Raw genomic sequence first — 20,485 nt, 5'->3', positions numbered from 1 at the left:
GCCATTTGCTGACATCGCGTCATTAGCAACAAAGAACTAAACATAACCTCGCAGACACCCATTATAGTATACAATGAATAAAATACAATTGAGTTATTAGCCGCCTAATCATACATATTATTTTTTTTGATATTAAAACGGAAGTGAAAGCCCACTCGACTGCGCCAGCTCAGCCATCTCCTCACTAAACCCTTCACTGGCCCCGTTTTTTACAAGATAATTATACCAATCACCAATATTTAGTGAACTCGGTGCAGATCCTGAATATGGAACTTGAACGTTTCCGTACGGACCGCCATTCTCTTGGGGGTCGCCTGGTACGCTAGTATTGGCGCCTGCGACCGAACCTGAGCTGCTGGCGTTGCTGTCATCTGGAGTACCGTGATCGAAGTCCACGTCTGCAAAAAAGTCAGGTAATCCATTCGCAACCTGTGACTGCCATATAGGGGCCGCCACATCGGTGGGCTGTGCCAGTTTCGATACCGGAGTCGCCACATCGGGCTGCGTCGAAATTGGCACAGCTGCGTTTTGCCATTGTTCCGGCCCGCTTGACTTCACCGAGACTTGGCCTGCTGGAAATCCTTGTTGCGTATTTTGCTGCTGCCGTTGCTCCTGTGCCTGAAGTGTATTTAACTGATCTTCAGGAAACAATTGCGACGGTTGGAAGTTTTCAAAGAATGATTGCGAAATTGGAGGCGAATGGGTCACAAGGAAAAACTCTGGCGGAGTCCCCGGCACGGAGAAGCTTGCCTGGAACGATGACGGCGTCGGCGGAGCAGTTGGCCTCTGCCCTTGAGGCGGAAAATACGAACCAGCATTGGTTTCAGTCCGAGACGGTGGTGGTGGCGCTGCCATACTATGCACGACTGGCGCTGATGATTGCGCTGCCATAGGAACAGGCTGCCGTAGAGGAGCTGGATGCGATTGCTGCAGATTGCTCGACGGTGAATTGCCTGGAGTTGATGGCAATGACGACGTGCGTTCATAGGTCACAGGCGGTACGACCGGAGCGGATGGTGCTACTGGTGCCGCAAATGGATTATCTATAGGCTGCGGCTTACCTGAGCCAGGAGAAAGTGACAGTGAACCATTCGGCGGCAGAGGATAGCCCTGTTGTGGCATCAGCACTGACCGTTGCGAGGCGGCCTGTTTGCCAGACGGTGATATTCTTGAGCGATGTCCATGATGTGGCCGAGGATTTACGGCTCTGAAAATGCGATCTTTCATTTGTTTGTTTTCATTAATCTTTTCAAACAATCGTAAGATCATGCGGCCAACCATCCACGACTTGCCAACTTCTTGCAAAGCATCCATGCAAACTTTCATTGCCCGCTGAGCACTTTCCACAACTTGCGGCGACTGCGATTTGGTTTGATATACGAACATAATCATCGCCGAGAACAACGTGTACACTGTGAAAGCCGACACGTTTCGCAGTTCATCTGCTGCGGCCATATTTTCTATGATTTTCGCAATCATATGAGCAGCTTGAAATGCAATACCTCGCGATGGATACGAAGTAAGATAGCTGCTACCCACTTGATTAAGCTGCAGCTTGCTCTGAGACATATTGGTTCGGTGAAGTAAACAAAGGATGGTATAATACTGTAGATGCAGCAGAGCGTTAAAAAAGTCATGAGTGGAACGGTCATTAACGTTGTACCGAAGTTCGGCAGGTAAATTTTTCATCCAAGCACCCAACGCCATGTCGGAATGTGTAATATCCGGGCCACGATTCGCAATTCGTGAGTTTTCGGAAGCGACTGAAAACTGCTGACGGAGGACTAGACCCATGATTTCCGATAGCTTGAGTGACTGGATGAAGTACTGAACACAAAGTCGATTTGGCGGATATTCGTATGGACCAGGTCCCTCTTCTTCAATGAAATCTTCCTCAGTAAGCATAGGAACGTCGGTATCTTCGATATTGATCAGTACCGGTCGACCCAATGCAATGGCAACATTTCGGTCACGACTCTGACTTGCGTTAGACTTTAAAACTTCCGCCCAGAATAGAGAATAAATACTTACGAATAGAACCCACCACAATCGCTTCCACAATCGCTTGTCGACAACGCTCAGTTGCGAGTTCTCAACGCTGAATCAGTATTAACCGCTGTCCATAAAAATGCTATGAAGTGACTGAATCGTGCATACCTTCTATGCAAGCCAAAACCTTGGGCGACACAGAGAGCTACTCTGGTCCAATAAAAGACGTTCTTCGTCACATCCTCTGGGCCCTCCCACCACCATCCAAGCAGCACCAAAGACTGCACAATTGATATTCGATCATCCTCATAGTTGGCGTCGTATAGAGCCTTGGCCCTCTTGTACAGAGTTAGACTAGCCAGATCGGCGGAACCATTTTGATCCATAAGGGCAGGGTTGCGACAAACACGAGTACCAGCAAGTAAAATCGACTGCAATAACAAGAGAGATGGCGGGTTTTTAGGATCATTATAGCGTCGCATGAATTGAGTCCGGTTGATCATGGGTACAATAGGATGAATTGTGGTGAAGAAGCACTCCACTAATTCATCACAGATGTCTCTGGGAGGTAGCAAAAAAGCTCCTCGCCGATTCAGCATTTCGATCTCTTCAGGATCTAATTCATTTAAACGCGCTGACCCCACTCGTAGCTCGTCTGGCAACGGATAATGACACACTTCCGTATCGCCAGCTTTAGATTGTACAAGCAGACTCACATTGGATGACGACCCTAAATAAGCAACTCGACCAGACCTTCGGACTGGATTATTACCAACGGCGGTGTTTGACAGCATTCGAACCCAAGCATCGGCCGGGTCTGTCATTGTCTGGTTAGGCATACCAGAAGTAGCAGCGGCAAGACCGCCAATCTTTGGCCCCATTGCTGCTGATTTATGTGGCTCCGGTTCACTGATTGTGTCCATTTTTCTAATCTTCCTAGGCCTGTTGTCGTGAGCTTGTTCGTCCTCATCATCTTCATCGTCACCATCCTCGCCGGACTGGCTATCGTCTTCTCCTTCGAAATCATTGTGATCACTACGATTATTACAGTCGCGGAAGGTTCCGTTGTTCGAGTCTCCTGTTGCGGAAGTCATTGGCGAAGCTCGCGCTGAAGCGTCCAGCTCCGACGTCTTTCTTTTGGATCTGGTCCAAAATTAGTCAGGTCAAGTGAGCAGGCAGTAATCGACAGAACTGACCTTTTGTCTGACGCCTTCCGCCGTCGGGCGTCTGGTATTCTATAGTCAAGTGAGTACTTTTCTAACAACATCAACGAATGTATCGCTCATACTTGCACTCGCATCCAAATGCAACGCAGTTCTATTTTGGTTAGCGTTCGTAGCTCACACAAGCAACAACAAAAACAACGACAACGACAACAGCAACGATGACGACGACGGGGCAACAACAACAACATAATAAAGACGCGCAACTTACAGTGCATGGCATGCGATTCATAACGTCGCATCGAACCTATGAAATTTGTGTTAAATAACAAAATACTCTAGCAGGATCATATTCTCACATGATCGTACCTTTCGTGAGTGGCACCTATAAGATTATTAGAATATTAGCCCAGTAATCCTTACGAATCAATGAAAGCGCAGCTTACACTTCACATGCGCGAGACGCCCGAGCACGACGGTAGCTGACATGTTGCTTGCCCGTCTGATTCTGATTCGAAGACGACTCCTCTTGGCTCGAGTCGTCGGCCATTACGGGCGCATGAAGAGATGACGTTGTAGCAGTCTACGAGTTATGAAAAAGATAGCTAGAACGATCAGAAGAATCGGGGCAGTTTGGCGAATGCAGGAAGCTGACAAACTTGGGAACAGACAAAAACGTGAACGGATTCACATGCAACGCGAGCTGACGTTGGCGATCGCTGTGGCCATCGAAGAATTCGGCGCCGTGTTCTCGAACGCTGCTCAGCCACCTCAAGCACAGGCCCTAACCCTGTGCTCCATTCGAGTTACTCGTAATATCAGGCAAGGAGCTTTTTTCCACTGGTTTGTTAGACTCTGGTCATGCAATTTTTACTGGTTGATTACGGATCGTATCACGAATATTATCGAGTATCACTTGATTCATGAGCAATGAAAAATTGTCGGATTTAGCAGATTGTCAGTTTCATTCAAACCCAAGGCACTATTTCACTCACTTGGCAGTCCCTCACTGACGGTTACAGAAGCCTTGGATGTCAGCACGCCATCTGTATAAGACCGTGCCATGATGGAGTTTTGACAGCAGCGAATGATATTTGAGGGAAGCTTGTAATTGTAATTAATTGAGCGCTACAGCTAGGAGTGTAATAACGATATAATGACAGCCTTGGCAAATATGGCTTACCGAGCCGAAACACCGCGTGTAGGTTTTAGTATCGTGAAATCCAGAATACACTTCGTGTCAGTCGTCATATTCTGCGTCCATACATTTCTATGCCGTTAAGAGAGCTTGTCGGTATAAATTCACCTGAATTCACAGTTTAGTAAAAACATATTGAGCCGCACTACTATAAAATTTGAGACCTAGCGCCGGCAACTTGTCCCGGGAATGTCAATCCCTGAGTCCCCATCACCACGGCTCCATATGGTTTTTGTAACGGGCATAGGCACACTTTGTGATTGACGCAAGAATAATGAGGCCCAGAAGCCGGAGCGAATATTTAGTACGATTCATATGCCGAGCACTTGTGTCACGCTCCGGTCCGGCATCTCGATCATTCCGGACCATTCCGACTGTTCGAACATATCGTCTCGTGACTGATGGTCGATGCTGGCATGGAAGGATACATAACTTCGTCTCGAACGGTGACCCAGTATTTGGTAGCAAGAAGTCGGTTCTAAAATGTTTACTTACTACTGACGCCGGATACAAGACCAACAACGTTGCGGATAGAAGTATGTGTTGCTTGCTTGCTTGCATTCATCTTGTGTGTCGGCAAAAACTAATTTGTAATAGCACCTTTGGAGCAATATGACTATCTTGTCGCCAGAGAGCAGCTTCGAGACGATTCTTTCCAACGTGATATCGTATCGTTACTTGTGGATCTTCACAGAGCCATCAATAATTACCACCCGCCTCTTATTGAATACCCTGGTATAGACGACTTGAAGCCTAAGAAAGGCATTTTGGGCTTGTTATCGCGACATAAGCCACATTTTCAACGTAGGACCTTGCCAAATGACATTCCAAAGGGCATTTACCTGTACGGAGATGTTGGCTGTGGCAAAACGATGCTCATGGACATGTTTTACAGCACAATTCCTGCAACAGTCCTTTCGAAACGGCGGATTCACTTTCATGCCTTCATGCAAGATGTTCACAAGCGAGCTCACGCGTTGAAGGTGCAGCATGGTTCGGACTTTGACTCGATTCCTATGCTGGCCGCTGCGCTTGCGGATGAAGCACGCGTATTGTGTTTCGATGAGTTTCAAGTAGTCGACGTTGCAGATGCGATGCTTCTTCGGCGTTTATTTGAAGCTCTGGTACATCACGGTGTAATATTTGTTATCACATCAAATCGTGCACCTGATGATCTTTACAAGAACGGAATTCAGCGGCAATCGTTCATTCCGTGCATCGAGCTGATTAAGGAACGCTTACATGTCATCTGCCTTGACTCGCCCACGGACTATCGACGGATTGAGCGTCCATTGAAGAACGTCTATCACTCACCATTAGATGCGAATGCCAAGGAGCACGCTAAATTGTGGTTCGACTACTTCTCAAATCCCCGGGACCCACCGCATCATGTGACACATACTATCTGGGGTCGCGAGCTTCATGTTCCGAAAGCATCGGGAAAGGTCGCGCAATTTACGTTCGAGCAATTGTGTGGAATGCCGATGAGTGCGGCTGACTATCTAGAGCTGGCAAGAAATTACAAGGCATTTGTGGTTACTGATATTCCTATTCTAACCTTGAACAATAAAGACAAAGCTCGACGATTCATTACATTTTTAGATGCAGTTTATGAAAGCCGTGGAAAACTGGTTGCTACATCTGCAGTCCCATTCTCTGAGATTTTAGTTGACAATAGCCATGATTCCGGAAGGCCCAAAGAGATGGATCGAGATATGCTGGATATGGTCGGCGAGATGGGACTGAACAATGACACGTTGAAAAGCTTGAATTTGTTCACGGGCGATGAGGAGGTTTTTGCATTTTCTCGGGCTTTGAGTCGCCTACAACAAATGTCCAGTGCACAGTGGGTTGACGCTGAAGATTAATTAGACTACAATGGCGTGCGCATGTGTAGATAAAAGTATGTGAAATAGACTCAGTACTAAATAAGTGCTCAAGAATACACAAATCCATATAATTATAGTCTCAGTAGGTACAAATTGGTAGCTTCTCGCCTTTCTATATACATTTATCACTATTGACAAGTCGGACATACAGCCTGTTTGGACAATAACGTCCTCATGATATACACCTGTTATACACTACCTACACAGCCATCCTTCATAAAATTATCATTCCATTTAGTATCCCATTTTCCAGTATTTCTTCATCTTATTAACCATCTGACCGTAGCTTTTATTGAACAGCTTCTGTGTTCGCTCAATTCTTAGTCGTTTCCTTCTGGAATTAGGCTTTTCAAAAGATTTGTACCGTAGAGTCTGAGCGTGAACCTCATTGGCCGTCACTAGACGTCGCAGCTTCAACAACTGAACTGGCAATAGTTCGGGGCTAGCAACTTCGAATGACCGGCCAGCATACGGACCGACTCGAGGCATGGAGCCCAAAGTGATGTATCGATGAACAGTGGCTTGAGCAGGAACGGCTTCTGCTTGCGCCGACTTCTCTGTCGGTTCACCGACCGGTTCCGATCGTACTTCATCTGCTTGGACGCTATCTCGCAAAAGCTGCATCGCATCGACTTTCTGATTTGGAACTGAATGGTTTGATTCGGATGCCAGCCAAGGGACACCAGAACTGAATAAACATCGTGAGTTAGCAATCTGCGGTCGTAAAAGACGAAACAAATTGCCACTCCGTAGACCTCGGGCAAAATTCTGTGCCGTGGACATTTTCTACTGCGTTAATGATGATTTCGCAACACTTTAGATACTCTATATTGTAATTGTCGTGGAGTGAAGAACGGTAAAAGTCCAGAGACTCAAATACACTGTCACAATCATGGTTACGGATGTAAATGCATGGATATTGAGACCCCCTTGTGCCATGGGTTGGGGTTAACGGAGCATCTAACATTTACAAGTTTTAGCTCATGCTACGCTCCATCACCAGGTCTTTCGGGTTGAAATTTTGTTCGCCGTCCGTGTTTACTCGTGAAATTATGTCGTATTTTCAATATCCCTCAAGTACGTCTTGTAAGTCCTGCTCTTTTCATTGACTTTGAAAACTGATGTATGATACTAGCACGATACGATTCTGCACCGGCTGGATCTCAACCCGGTAGGGTGCCTTATCCTATTCCACAGGGCGCAGCATCTCAACCACCTCCTGGATTACAACCTCCAGGAACGTTTGGCCCCGCCGGCGGGCCGCCTGGAGCTTTCCAGCCTCCGCCAGGTGGCTTTCCATTTCCAGTTCCACCGCTCCTTCATCCCAATGCACCGACGCCTGCAATCTCAATGGCAATCCCAATTCCAGGCGTTATATCACGGCCAACGCAAGGATCAATACCGGTTCCAAATGCGGCGAGCGGGTCACCACAACCAACAGACGTACAGCCCATTATTCCGCTGAAATCGTCCTTTTTGACTGATTCAAGTTTACGGCCGTCCACTGTCGACGAGCAACTTCGCACGATCTTCATAGGGTCTATTCCTGCAGAGCTAGATGATTTTTGGTTAAGCCGGTTGTTGAAGTCAGCAGGTAATTTAGTGGGCTGGGTGAGAGTCAAAGACGCCTTCGGGAAACCTAGAGATGTCGCTTTGGCAGAGTATGAGGATACGGAGATTTTGGGTGTCGCTGTAGAAGTGCTGCGTAATATGGAAATCCCTGTAGTCGAGATTGAGGAAGGCGAAGAGGTGGAAGATGAGTCACAAGCTGATCGGAAAGAGGCCAAGCTAATTGTAAGCATATAACTTCAGTTGACTGTAGAGTACGCAGCTAACACCGAAATTAGATCAAATACAGTGACAAGACGAGTACTATTCTAGAGGATCAGAATCGTGAGAGTCAAACCGAGGCACTCAATTCTGCCAGAAAATCCGTCAATGACTGTCTCGAAATATGGAAGGATCCTATCAAGCGAGCTGAGGAACGTGAGAAAGCTCTTAACGAAAATGAAGAAGATAGTGAAGATCGGGATGCACCTCGTATTGCACCTGGAGGAGACGATGATCTTACGGATCTCCCTCCCGAACAACGCGTAGTCGTCATGAAGGAAATTGCCGCGTTCAGAGACCGTGCGAATCAGAGAGAACGAGAGCGTATCAAGCGGGAAGAAGAAATCGAACGGCAGCGGTTGGAGCGGATACAGGCTGAAAAGCGACGGAATAATGCTACTAGCGAATCCCCGGTTCCTCCTAGTATGCCTGCTAAGATGCGAGAAAGGTCGAGTGGATATGGTGATCCGGTAGCGTTTAGTAAAAGGTCCAGTAGAGAGGAAGAGGACTTGTCCGGCCTTGGCCCAGATGCTGAGACACTGTCGGATGAGGCTTTAGAAGAGCGGCGACGGGAAAAGAGGGAAGATGAATTAGAGGCCAAATTTATAGAACGCGAAAGACGATATCTACGAGAAGAACGAGCACGCATTTCTAACGCAGAGCGAGAGATGCATCGCGTGGAAGATGACCAAAAGCAGTATATGCATCGGAGAGATTCCATGTTTAGATTTCTTGCAGAGTGGGATGACGATCGAGAAGAACAGCGACGATCAGAGGAATACTACCGCGACAGGTCGACATGGCTGCGAAATAGGGCAGTATTTAGAAGTCGTGAAATTGAGGCCGACGAGCGTGATGCTGCCATTGAGCGGGCCAACCAACCCGAGTCAGAAAAGCAGATTGATGCAGCTGCTTTGGCAGATTCGTTTCTGGAGAAACAAGCCGCCGAATTCAACTTACACGGTAATACCAGGGGCCGCCGTGAGCCAACCCCGTCGAGACTGTCTGCCCCTGAGACGAAGAAAGAAGAGCTTAGACGAGACGCTGGCCCTATTCGAATGGCGTTTAAGAAAGACGAAGGTCCCAAGGCAGCGCTTGATCTCAAACCTATTTCTATTGGAATTCAGCCAAAAGTAGCAGCGACTGGATTCAAGGTTGCGTTGGGTGGTAAAAAACCAGAGGTCGGTGCCAAGAAGCCAGAAAAGAAGGCGTTCATTGATGATGATGATGAAGGTACAGAGTCTAAACGAAGGAAGCTAATTCCGCTTTCGTACGATAAGATTGACGGTAGAAAGTAAGGTATAATTGTATAGTATAACTTTGGCATGTTGAGGATTGTATATTATCAGGAAACGATGTATTGCTACGGACGTACGGGTTATTGAAATGTACCGGTTTCTTCTTAGCAGATGAATGAGTCGGTTCGTCGACCTGTCATGCTTAGCTTTTATTTATCGGATGTGGCATTGCTTCACCATTGTCAGTCGGAATAGTTAGCGGTCACGTCCCCGACGATCAATTTTGAGTCGAGAATCGATGCGACTGTTAGCGGTGCCCGCTGCGTAGGTATACATTTAACGTGCTGCGAAATTTGACGCTTGACTTTCATTTGATACTACCTCACAAAAAAATCCATTCCAGAATGCAAGTCTCCATGACCCGGTCTATGTCGTCCATGTGCTTTGTCTCATATAGCTTACTGCACCTTGGCGTCACTTGAGTCAGCGCCCAGATTCGCTTGTAGAACCGGCGACGGCGCTAGTTTCCTCACGGCCGGTTCTCTAATCATGCAATACACAGAGCAAGTTCTTGAAACATGCGTAGACGCATTGCGATCTTTGCCTTCTGAAGCATCACTGGACGGATCCGCGGCTAGTTTTCTCTCTAACCCTTCATGTCTTCTCTTTTCTCCACCTTCCACGTCCGAATTTGTCGGTGTCTTTCGATTGCGAATATTAAAAGAGCCATGCTGAAGATCAAGTAATCGTAATTCGTGCACTAACTTAAACCGAAATTTCTCACAAAATTTCAAGAATTTCGGCGAACTCGTTTCGACGTAGATCGGAAGGTTTTGAGTATCAGCCTATAGTTGTTTCAGTGTGAGTTCAGATAATTAAAGATATCCTTTAGACTTTACCATGTCCAAGCCATACTGTAAAAGTTGAGAACCAATACCCTCATTTCTGAATTCCGCCACAACTCCAAGGTTTTTAATCGTCAAATATCGCCGTCCCTTGAGCAATTTCCTGACAATTTTCTCTCGCGAACGCGTATAGACGCTGTATCGATTCTCATCGACCACTCCTCCAGGAATATGGTGTTCAAATGAATAGCGATTTCCATTTTTCAATCCCCAGCGTAACTCATCAAACATTGCTATCAATCGTCTGCGTGCCGTTTTTAAGTCAAATAAGAACAAGTGCCATGAGTACGAATACTCCGGTGACACATGCCATAGAGCAAATCCAGCACATCCTTCGATTTCTTGGATAACCTGATGAGACACAGATGATGTGAAACCCCCGGTCACAGTATCGGTTGAGATTACGGCAGCACGGAGAGTAATATCTCCTTTCACTGCGGCCCGCCGCAGTGCAAGTTGCTGCGACTCCTTGTAATATTTCTGCGTTATAGCGGACGACTCGTTGTCAGTAATTGTGAAACCCCGGAGATATTGACATAGTGCATCGTCGGTAAAAACATGATCGACCAAATTTTGGCATTGAGAGATAAATTCTATACTCGTGAGTGACTGTCAGTAGTGAAGTTTCGCAAACGACGTACCGTCAGTAACTCGATATATTCTCGTCGAAATCTTTCTGCTAGTTCCGTGCGCTTCTGGTCCACTCAATGGAGCCTCCTTATATTTGATATGGAGGCCGCGCGTAAACGATCCTGCCGCAGCTACGCGGCCATGTACATCTAGCTGTGCTGCATTCTTTCTTGATTCTATGATAAGACCTCCCTTTGCCGCTGATGACACCCGTCGAGTCGTGCTCGGCCGTGGCCGATACACAGTCACAGCCTTCTCATTAGAATTCTGTATTCCCATCGACTTCATTGGTCCGCCATTGCCAATATCGGAACTAGTCACACTCTCTCCCAATGTGGCGAAGGACTTCTCATCTGTGTGCTGTTGGAGATGTCGAGACAGTGGCAATTGAGGTGCATCGACGTCGTCCTCTCGACCGCAGGCAGGCGGGATACTATGGCCGTACGCCGGCGGTACCTTCGACTTCGATGACGGATTAGTCTTGTCATTGCTTTCCATTTGTTGCCGAAATAAAAATGCAATTATTGAATTCATTGTAATATACCAAGGTCTCAATGTTGCTAGATGTCGCGGTAGCTTAGTCAGCGCATCCAATGCTCTAATTTTTGCTTCTCCATGTGTGCACATACCTGATCACAGTCTACGTCCAAACGAAAATGCCTGGCAGGTTTTTCCTCTCATTTGACTCAATTGACAATATCGATAAGCAGTAATGTTTGGTGCGCGTCCAGTGCTCGTCATGCGATCTATGAGGTTCTGAATGGTGTAGCAATCAACGAAGTTATGCGGCTTTGATTTCAGCCGCACATCTATCCGATAAGTATAGAACCGGCTTATCATGCAGATCTTGTCAGAAAGACGTTGTATGTCATTGCGAACCATTTTTATTAAACACTTTGGTACCCTATTCATACTAACGAAATCTAAGTGACCAGAATAGAATACAAAGCCGGATAAAAGCAACAATAAAATTTCATTAATGACTCTACCTTTTTTACCAACCAATAGGTTCCAATAATGTACAAACCATTAGATCATATTCCTAAGCCATCAATGCCCACCACCATCCATTTTTCAGATAACCAAGCACCAACTCAGCACCGTTACATTTAGCTCCATGCTCATTTTTTCTGCTCCGCCTGCTGCTGAGGCTGCCATGGAACGTACGGCCTCTGTTCGTCATAAATAGGTGGCAAACCACGGGGTCCCGCCTGTGGTTCCATCACATCACGATGTACCCTTGGTGCCATTCCGTTCTGTGCCATTCCATTTTGCACAGCGTTTTGGCCGCTCATAGGTGGATCAGGGGGCGATGTGAGAACATGTATCACGCTGATCCGATTACTCTGGTCTGTCTTGACATCCATTGGCTGCTGAGACTGCCATGCGTGCGGCTTTGTTGACGGCTGTGCTTGACGTGGCTGCCGGAGCGATCCGTTTCTGTCTGGCTGAGGTACATAATGCTGCGGAATGCTTTGGCGATTCCTAACGGCTGGGGTCGGACTATTGTACTGCCCATCGCATGGAATACCATAGGTATTCTTACTGGATTGAGGAGGAAGGCTGGTTTGTGACATCATCCCGCCATTGGGATACATCTTCATATTTGGCAGCTCATCCGGAGCTGCATCCTGAGGGGTCCCGTGAAATCCATACTCCTCTGGCTGGAACCCTTCAAATCTATTTGCTGACGGTGTGCTAGTCCCGGTGGTGGTATCAGCAGTCATTTGTTCATTCGGCGACAGCCAGTCCTGATCCATAGCATAATTGCCATCAAATCCAATGCCATAAGAGTCGATAAACCACTTCATGCTATCGATGTCGGCAATAGCGGTCCCACCAAAGGCCGAATCGAAAATACCCTCATCCATGCCTCCTTGTACAGGTGCACCTGCGTCAGAAACAACATTGGTATGTGTTACGATAGATTCGCCTTCAATGCTCGTCGGTTGCGACGCCGCGCTGCCATCTGCAGACACCTGGCCATATGAACGCTGTTGTGCAGTAGCCTGAATAGACTGCATGTGCTCGGCGTGTTTCTTCTGAATCTCGTTTTCAATCTGATTACACAAATGCACGAGTGCAGTAGCATATCTGCCAGCCATATGTAAATCATCAGGTGATGCTTCTTCCATTGTAGTAGCCAGTCCCCGTATAACAGAGATCAGATCCAGTTGCCGATCTTGTGGAGGATCCCGTTCCAGCGCCAAAACCTTTGCCAGAAAGATAGCAGCATGCACAGCGCGGACGAACCACTGAATTGGAGCCCATTTTAAGAGACCCATTTGATGCACGCGTTGCATTACATAAATACACTGCTGAGCTGCTTGAGTCGCGAAGAGAATGTAAAGTCCGGCAAGGGATTCGTCAACTTGACGGTGACCAGGCGGGGACAGTGCTAGCGAGTAGATGTACAGCTCAGTATAGTGAAACTCCATTAATAAACATTCGCTTTCCAGACCATCATCTTTAAAGAGCAACTGGTACTTTGCGTTCCATGCCAACAACTTCGATCTGAAATATTTGAGCAACGGCAAGTAGTTCTGGGAGTTCAAAATCTTGTGCATGGATCCCGGGGATGAATATAGACTTTGATGAGCAAATGAGAGAATCCTCAAAATATCCAGCTTCGCGTTATCTAGGTGCGAGAAGGTGAGCGATGGCGTTTCTTGGAACGAATACGATAACATTGATGGCCGACCTAATCGCAGAGCAAGCGTAATGTCGGAGTAAAAACAGGCGAGACACAGTTCGCGCCACTTCGAGAATAAATTCATATCCTGGGCCAATCGAATCGCGACACCGATCATCATCCACGCCATACGATCACTCCTTCGAGCAGCAGCAAATCCACCATAACCACCGCCTCCTTCAGGGCCGCGTCCGTCCTCATCATTGCTTGGCAAATTTGTTGGATTAGCATAATCACCGATACGATAATGGACTGCACGAGGATTCCATTGTGATAGTAGCAAAAACGCAAGAACTGTAGCAAGAGATATACTGCTGGCTTCTGCCCAAACTGTTTGGGAGATCAGACTCTCGCCATATGTCCAAATAGCTGAGTGTACCTGCTTTGACCGTGGGCTCTTACCAGATGAAGGAGGATTCTGCGGATCAACAGAAGGATCAGGTAAATCACAATAGCGAGATGCGAGGGACAGAATCGTGACGAGTAGTATCGGATGAGCTGCCAAATTGTTCGGAGGCTGTAGGCCTGGAGGAATGTAGGGATAGTAGGGATGCAGCGTTTCGAAAAAACTATCTCGTCAGTATATAAAGCAGACCATCCCAAAATCGATTAGCTTACAATTTTAATAATATCAATATTTCTTCTTCAGTAATCATCCCCTTCTGCACTGGCGCGAACTGGCTGAGTTTTGTGGATCGGAAAGTCCATCGGGCATGTACATCTCGGATTTTGACACGCTTTGCCTGCGGAGCACCGTTGCCGCTATTCTCCAACCCTCTTTCCCGTCGATCTTTTCCCTCAGCCGTGTCGGCAACATGAGCCAAGATATTCAATGCATCAGCCGTCGTATGTAATCCACGATCCTTAATCAACGAACCCGTAATATGCTGCTGCCGTCCCGGCTTCTTCGATTTGTCTAAGTTCTCCCCGATGCCTCGCGCGTTCTGTCCTTCATCATCTTGATCGTCATCGTCATCGTCGTCATCATTCATACTTGCACTTCCTTGCCGCATATACGACTCCGAAAGCTGCTTCGCTTTTCCAGCGGCGACATTCTTCGCCCCGCCCCGACGGCTCGGGACAAACTCGCATTTGCGACCCTCTCGCTTGCACCTAGCACATGGTGGCTCGGAAGGATGCTCAAGCGAACCAAGATCACACTTGACCTTGCGTTCGCGACAATGCAAGCACGCCTTATATGACCTGCGAAACGGAAAACTCCCCCTCTGAGGTGTGCTCGCATCCGAGCTGGGTTGCCTCTCAAAGGTGGGATGCCCGTCCGAGGCCGCGGGCGCATGTGACAACGGGATATTTTCCTGCGAGTAACGCGGAATTGACACTGGCGACAGTCGATTCGGATCCATTGACCTGACACAATTGAACGCTGCTTTCGCGGGGAGAAATGGAACAAGTGTCAGTTTTGTGTCCGATAATCGCTACGGATGGGCCGCGCCGTGCCGGTTGACCCGTTGTTAACGGCCCTGTTTATTCACCGCATTTGAACTTTATTTATCAGAAGCAAATTCTGCATTCGAATTTCATAAATGCAGAATTTGGCATAATGTCTGCTGTCGACAAAACTGACTTATGTCGGCAACTTTTAGATGATCAAAGATTTGTAGAACAAAGCAGAAAATTCAAAAGAAAGTACCATGCATGAGAGATTGATGCGGAGAGGAAATAACTGAGGTAAGGGTACTTAGCCTGGCGACCAAACAACAAATTCTTGCGCACCGCCACTGTGAAGCCACGATCCTGTGATTGTGGCTCTAGAGTAATTGCTATCTCGAGCCGACTACAACCGCCAGAACCTTTGCTGTCCAAGATTGGTTTTACAATACTACGTTTTGACGTTTTTAATGATGCCGTCGCATAAGGCTGTTCACGTTTTGCCGATATTGACGATTGCCGTTTGACGATATTTACTTTTTGGTTCGCCAAATACGACATCGGCAGGAAATGCTACGATACCGGCAAATGGGCAAAATAATTACTTAACTTTTTTTGAGATCGATCATCACCCAAGAATATGTCTAAGCAATTGCATTTGCCCTACGATTATCGTACATGTCTCCCTTCATGGAGTGCCTCCGAACACCGAGCAAGTCTCTTCCCGCGTCTTTCCACTGCAACCTCGGAGGCTGGGTTGCCAAGTAATCTTTTGCCGCAGCTGTCATCTGCGGAAACTTATCTTGATGAGTACGCCATTATTGCGAAGCCAGTTTGGATCTTTCGTGTCATTGGCACTTACCGCAGGACTATCGAAGTACACGTCAATATTAGAGATAGTGCTACTAGTCTGGCCTGGTGGCTGCAGCCTTTGTAGCATCCTAGACTTGACATCGTTTTTCCTCAATTCTGTCTGCGGTAGAATCTTGTCCAGAGTCCACCGGACCGCACAACAGCCAATGAGTATTGTTTATGGAGATTCTGGCGTGTAGTCTGTAGAATCAGACTACCAGAATTGTTATCCTCTCTTAATTCCTCCAAGGTATATTCGGAGTCTTGCTAAGGCTGTCTGAGTTCCCCAATAGACTTTCCATCTCATAGGTTGTCCCAAGCGGCGCTTGCTTCCACGACATTGCCAGACTTCAATACAGGAAGTATATCTGACAATTAGACTGAAGATGAAATGCTCTAAAACTTTCGATATACTCCACCACGAGTGCCCACAGAAGCAACAATGTTCAGGACAACCGGTCACTTTGCCATCCGAAAATTATTAGCACGGAAGCAACCAGACAGCGAACCAGACATTGGACAAAATTCTACACAAGAATGAGCCTTCCAGTGAAGCAGCAAACCTGCACTGCAAGTGCCGCGCGCCACGCTTTTACTATAATAGTATAGTGATAATGAGGCGCCGATCAGGCTCGTCCTTTTCTCGGTACCCCCGAGTTACATGACCATAGTCAATTTCTGCCTATTTTCGTTGGAAACACACGAACGATCGCTTATATTTCGAAAACATTGGCGTATGCGTTATACGTTGGGCTAATGTGTCTTATAGTCAAGGATTGCACTTTTTGATTAATGTTGCGGTGCAACCCGTGGAACTGACGTCATTCTCACGTCAGGCAAGCGAAAACTATGATGAGACAAAATGATTCCTCTCTCGACCCTTATCATCATGACCCGAATTTCAAAGGACGTGCACAATGAGAGAATTATAATTTGCCATGCTCCCAGTATTGATAGTTCGATGAATTCACGTGGAAACTCTAGTTTCACGGCCTTTGGACGTTGCCCAGCCAGTTAAATTGTACCAGTTTAGATTCCGTAGAACTCGCCTGACGTGCTCGAATCGAAGTACGGTGCGGACGGCGCATTGGGATTTTATAGCAAGGATATCAACCAGTTGCTACCCATTGCGATCCGTACTTCGATTCGAGCAAGGCTCGGGATACAGAGTCTAATAGTCTTCAGAATCATTGGGTAATATATTTCCATTCACAATAAGATATTTCTACTATCGGGATTTCACCGCAGATGTTCTTCGATGACATGCATGAAGCTGTAGGAATGAGTTTACTCTCCACCAATACCAGATCGGTGGCAAAAAAATATTACTATCTACCGCTGTCTTGCTTAGTTGTCATTCATAGGTTTGGCGGACCTCCGGCATCAGAAAATTACAAATTAATGAAGAAACCAGCTGTGGTTTTCGATTCCAGTGTCCGGCTCACACAACCATTTCGTAGATCACTGCGATATGCATTTTTGGTAACGAGAGAGACAAATCAACAACTATATATCTAAGAGCCCCAACGCGATGACCGCAGAGACAGCAAGATTTGTTTTATTCCCTCCGACTCAACTCGAGTTTGGTGGAGGTGGCGCGAGGTCAGCCGCAGAACACCACTGGCCTACGGTGCGGGACGATGCAAAGGTGCAAAGTAAGAGCAAATTCGATGAGCAAATTCGATGAGCAGCGCGGGAGACAAGCCCGATCCACGTCTTGGTGCATGACAGGTCTCAAAACTCTTTGTCACTTTTCCGCTTCGGCAGTTTCGTATCAATTTCGCCGGCATGTCGAATTGAAGGTGCCAGTTGCGGTTACAGCACCCAACGCAATGGCTACAGGGCCCAGGACTTACGAACCAATGCTATGGTCGCTGGGATTGAACAAGCCCATCGCTTGCCTTCCTCGAAATACTTGTTGAACTATATCCTCAACTCCATCTCAAATCTACGGTGCACTTCACAGACAATTAGCAACAAATAACTCAATCCAAATGGACATAGAACACCAGCGGTCTATCCAAACAAAAGGTAAAACAAGGCGGTCGATCGTTAGCGACACGACCGCATGCTCCTATTAAGCAATATTGTCATTGTCCATAGTCTGCCGATTCCGTACGGCACCAGCCGCTCAGTGAGAGCAAATCATTTGTCCCAAGGAGATTGAATCGTGATGTCAATCTGCCTCCGGCTCGTCCATGATGGGATCACTGGCTACATCATTAAAAACGAGTTGTGTTCTGTCACTTGGATCCATCAATAACAATTCTCCACGACAAATGCCTGTTCTTTGCCTTGCCTGACGTGGCCATTAAGATGGTATGCGAAAAATGGCGTGAGCCGATTAATACTTTTGTTATTAATGGTCCTCCGTGACCATCAGCGTCGCCGACGGCTGGTTCGGTTATCCTTAGCGCTATCATTATTCATTCTTGCAATCAACAGACTTATCACACAGCTACAGGAAATTGCCTTAAAACAATTACAAAATAAGTTTGTAGGAGGCTATTGCAATTTATTGTATAAGGTGTTGATCATCACCAAACCAAGGTGCTTGTTCTCTTGACAAGTATATATTTGTGTCGTCGACTATCATGCCTAAAATAACAATGTATTCGGCCGGCCAGAGTTGACCAAGCAACTGTGGACATGGCAGTCAAGCTAGTGTGCTGTTTTTCGTTCCCATTGGGGTGGCATTAATCTCAAATCACTTGGACCCCGTAATGCACTCAAATTTCTAATAAACTTAACCTTGCCGATAACAAAAATTGTCTCTGCCAGTGATGTTGCAGCGCAGAAGTGTGACCTGTCAATTTCGGTGTTACTACTGAGAGTCGATGTCGGGGCCATAGACTCGGAGTAGGTTGAGCGAACGAAATAAACGGAACAATTTTGAGTTTACAAGAAGTTCAGGGCGTGCTAGGGTTTTGCGGTTTCGATAGGAGGGAATCATTCTCCGGATTGAGCTATTTGACGCAGGGTCCAGGTGTTCGAACTGCGATTGTGATTTAGACGATGCAACTTGCCAGAGCATCGGCGATCGAGTGCTCACGACTGGCATCAACAACGGGATTATTGCTTAACTCTCTCAAAAAAGCCGGACCGCAGGTTACCTTACTTTCTCGCAATTTCGAACCTTGCCACATAAGCAGCCGCAGGCATGGATTGACCGTCTGGATGCCGGTAAGTGGATCTGTATTAATTTGAGAATAATCAAACAAAAACAATCCCCGTTACATGCATAACGGTCGCGGTGAGTAAACTACTGGTCGACTAACATTAGTACGCGCTGATCATAATTTCGGTTAGGCAGAGCAGCAGTTAGCGCGTATAAGAAGCGTATAAGTTTATGACTTTATTCTTAGTGCACGGCTCCATCACTTCCGGGTAAAAGTTTCGCCCGCAGCTCGGTAACTGACCGAAGCCGGGACTTTTTCATGGAACGCCACACAGACATACACCCTGCTCGCGACCATCAAACTCTTTGGCCGATGTGGCGCACAGCATCTGATATAAGGCTACAAATGGTCAGGGCAACTCGGAAACTTGGTCCTGGATCCGAGCAGATCTAGCACGGCGGGAGTTCCCGAATCCGATGAGCCGGACCAGTGGCTTCGGTGGTTCTGCAGACTGCGTGATCAATAGTCCGGGATGAGATTGGATGATGGCTGTCATTTTTGATATTTGTTGTTGGGACAGCAAGTGTGTAATGATTTCAAACCAACTGATGCTGTCATCGCCGCAGTAGTTTGGACAGGAATGACCTAGCCTAATCGCTAACGCGCCGTACGAACTAACAATCAAGTTAGGCATTCCTGTCCACGGTGACATCTTGAAAACCAAGAACAAAGACCGAGTTCTAATAGCAGTTAAGGACAAGACAAGTTGTCAATCAGAAAGTGGTATTTTGACGGGTTTGAGTTTCAGAAAAATTGACTTTACATCGCATATATTTCCAACGACAAGCGAGTCGACGGAACTGTCCGTCGCCTCCACGTAATTGCTTGCAGCTGTGCCGTTTAAAACACGAACTATCAGGTTACGCTTGTGTTAAATCGACAGCATTTTATTAGCTTCTAGCTGTATATGTCGAGGAGCCCACTCAAGTCAGGTTATCCTGAGGACCTGCCGAGTGAGCAATAACCACACGGGTAGATCCGTCTCGAACCCTGCAGGTTTGAAAAGCCGAATGAATGAATCATCAATCATCACACCACCATCATTGCGTTTAACCCATACGAACATTTCACCGCATAATTTTAAATTTTTGTGCGCGAAGCTGATCGTTTGTATACCAGATATTTCTGCCAATGAGAGCTTCCTTGATTAGCAATTTCATAAAATTGTCCGTTAGTAATTTTTTTTGGGCCTACCCAAGGCGCTGAGATTAAAAGATCGGCTCTTATAGTGTGAGAATTAAATATTTGAAGCGTGCAATTACTAGCATTAGTCACGAACTCATTTTGATGAACGCGATTGGCCACTACAATGATAAACTAGATGGATTCATTCATGGTAAGTTTGGAAAGTCCGATCATACTCGATATGCCGTATACGGACGTGCGCTTCATCGAGGGCTTGTAAGAACAATTCTTGCTCCAATTCGAGTCAATACAATATTGTCAACAGTGCGGCTATATTTCAACTTCATTCAAAGAAGAAATAAAACGGTTTTGTTTTTGACCAACACTGGACTCATCGACTTTTCCT

At 46.7% G+C, this 20,485-nt stretch overlaps 6 protein-coding genes across 6 annotated transcripts; 2 read left to right on the top strand and 4 right to left on the bottom strand.

The window, feature by feature from the left end:
• Positions 1-132: 132 nt before the first annotated feature.
• On the bottom strand, positions 133-3,702 carry V1513DRAFT_424359 (fungal-specific transcription factor domain-containing protein; the record flags this gene model as incomplete). Its single annotated transcript, XM_066896078.1, has 8 exons — positions 133-1,977; positions 2,032-2,098; positions 2,158-3,132; positions 3,186-3,224; positions 3,278-3,306; positions 3,424-3,459; positions 3,522-3,537; positions 3,599-3,702. The coding sequence occupies 8 exons, from the start codon at positions 3,700-3,702 to the stop codon at positions 133-135; spliced, it is 3,111 nt and encodes a 1,036-aa protein (XP_066754495.1).
• Positions 3,703-4,549: 847 nt separating this feature from the next.
• Positions 4,550-6,310, top strand: V1513DRAFT_441757 (AFG1-like ATPase-domain-containing protein). Its single transcript, XM_066897568.1, has 2 exons — positions 4,550-4,886; positions 4,948-6,310. The coding sequence occupies exons 1-2, from the start codon at positions 4,625-4,627 to the stop codon at positions 6,216-6,218; spliced, it is 1,533 nt and encodes a 510-aa protein (XP_066754494.1). The 5' UTR covers positions 4,550-4,624; the 3' UTR covers positions 6,219-6,310.
• V1513DRAFT_441756 (mitochondrial 37S ribosomal protein bS21m) lies at positions 6,202-7,078 on the bottom strand. Its single transcript, XM_066897567.1, has one exon. The coding sequence runs from the start codon at positions 7,020-7,022 to the stop codon at positions 6,474-6,476; it is 549 nt and encodes a 182-aa protein (XP_066754493.1). The 5' UTR covers positions 7,023-7,078; the 3' UTR covers positions 6,202-6,473.
• Positions 7,079-7,291: 213 nt separating this feature from the next.
• Positions 7,292-9,367, top strand: V1513DRAFT_457754 (uncharacterized protein; the record flags this gene model as incomplete). The annotated part of the gene is made up of 3 exons (XM_066899643.1): positions 7,292-7,316; positions 7,375-8,033; positions 8,087-9,367. The coding sequence occupies 3 exons, from the start codon at positions 7,292-7,294 to the stop codon at positions 9,365-9,367; spliced, it is 1,965 nt and encodes a 654-aa protein (XP_066754492.1).
• A 199-nt stretch (positions 9,368-9,566) lies between these two features.
• V1513DRAFT_327860 (uncharacterized protein) lies at positions 9,567-11,694 on the bottom strand. Its single transcript, XM_066894696.1, has 4 exons — positions 11,472-11,694; positions 10,854-11,402; positions 10,207-10,805; positions 9,567-10,152 (listed from the first exon to the last, which is right to left on the bottom strand). Exons 2-4 carry the CDS (start codon positions 11,374-11,376, stop codon positions 9,766-9,768), a joined length of 1,509 nt encoding a protein of 502 aa, XP_066754491.1. The 5' UTR covers positions 11,377-11,402; positions 11,472-11,694; the 3' UTR covers positions 9,567-9,765.
• Positions 11,695-11,709: 15 nt separating this feature from the next.
• On the bottom strand, positions 11,710-14,985 carry V1513DRAFT_397715 (uncharacterized protein). The gene is made up of 2 exons (XM_066895417.1): positions 14,153-14,985; positions 11,710-14,103 (listed from the first exon to the last, which is right to left on the bottom strand). The coding sequence occupies exons 1-2, from the start codon at positions 14,896-14,898 to the stop codon at positions 11,964-11,966; spliced, it is 2,886 nt and encodes a 961-aa protein (XP_066754490.1). The 5' UTR covers positions 14,899-14,985; the 3' UTR covers positions 11,710-11,963.
• Between the last annotated feature and the right edge of the window lie 5,500 nt (positions 14,986-20,485).

The sequence above is a fragment of the Lipomyces chichibuensis genome (assembly GCF_038497645.1).
Source record: "Lipomyces chichibuensis strain CBS 12929 unplaced genomic scaffold V1513scaffold_9, whole genome shotgun sequence".
NCBI lineage: Eukaryota > Fungi > Ascomycota > Lipomycetes > Lipomycetales > Lipomycetaceae > Lipomyces > Lipomyces chichibuensis.
Note: the sequence above shows the minus strand (reverse complement) of the source record. Positions and strands in the feature narration are given on the sequence as shown.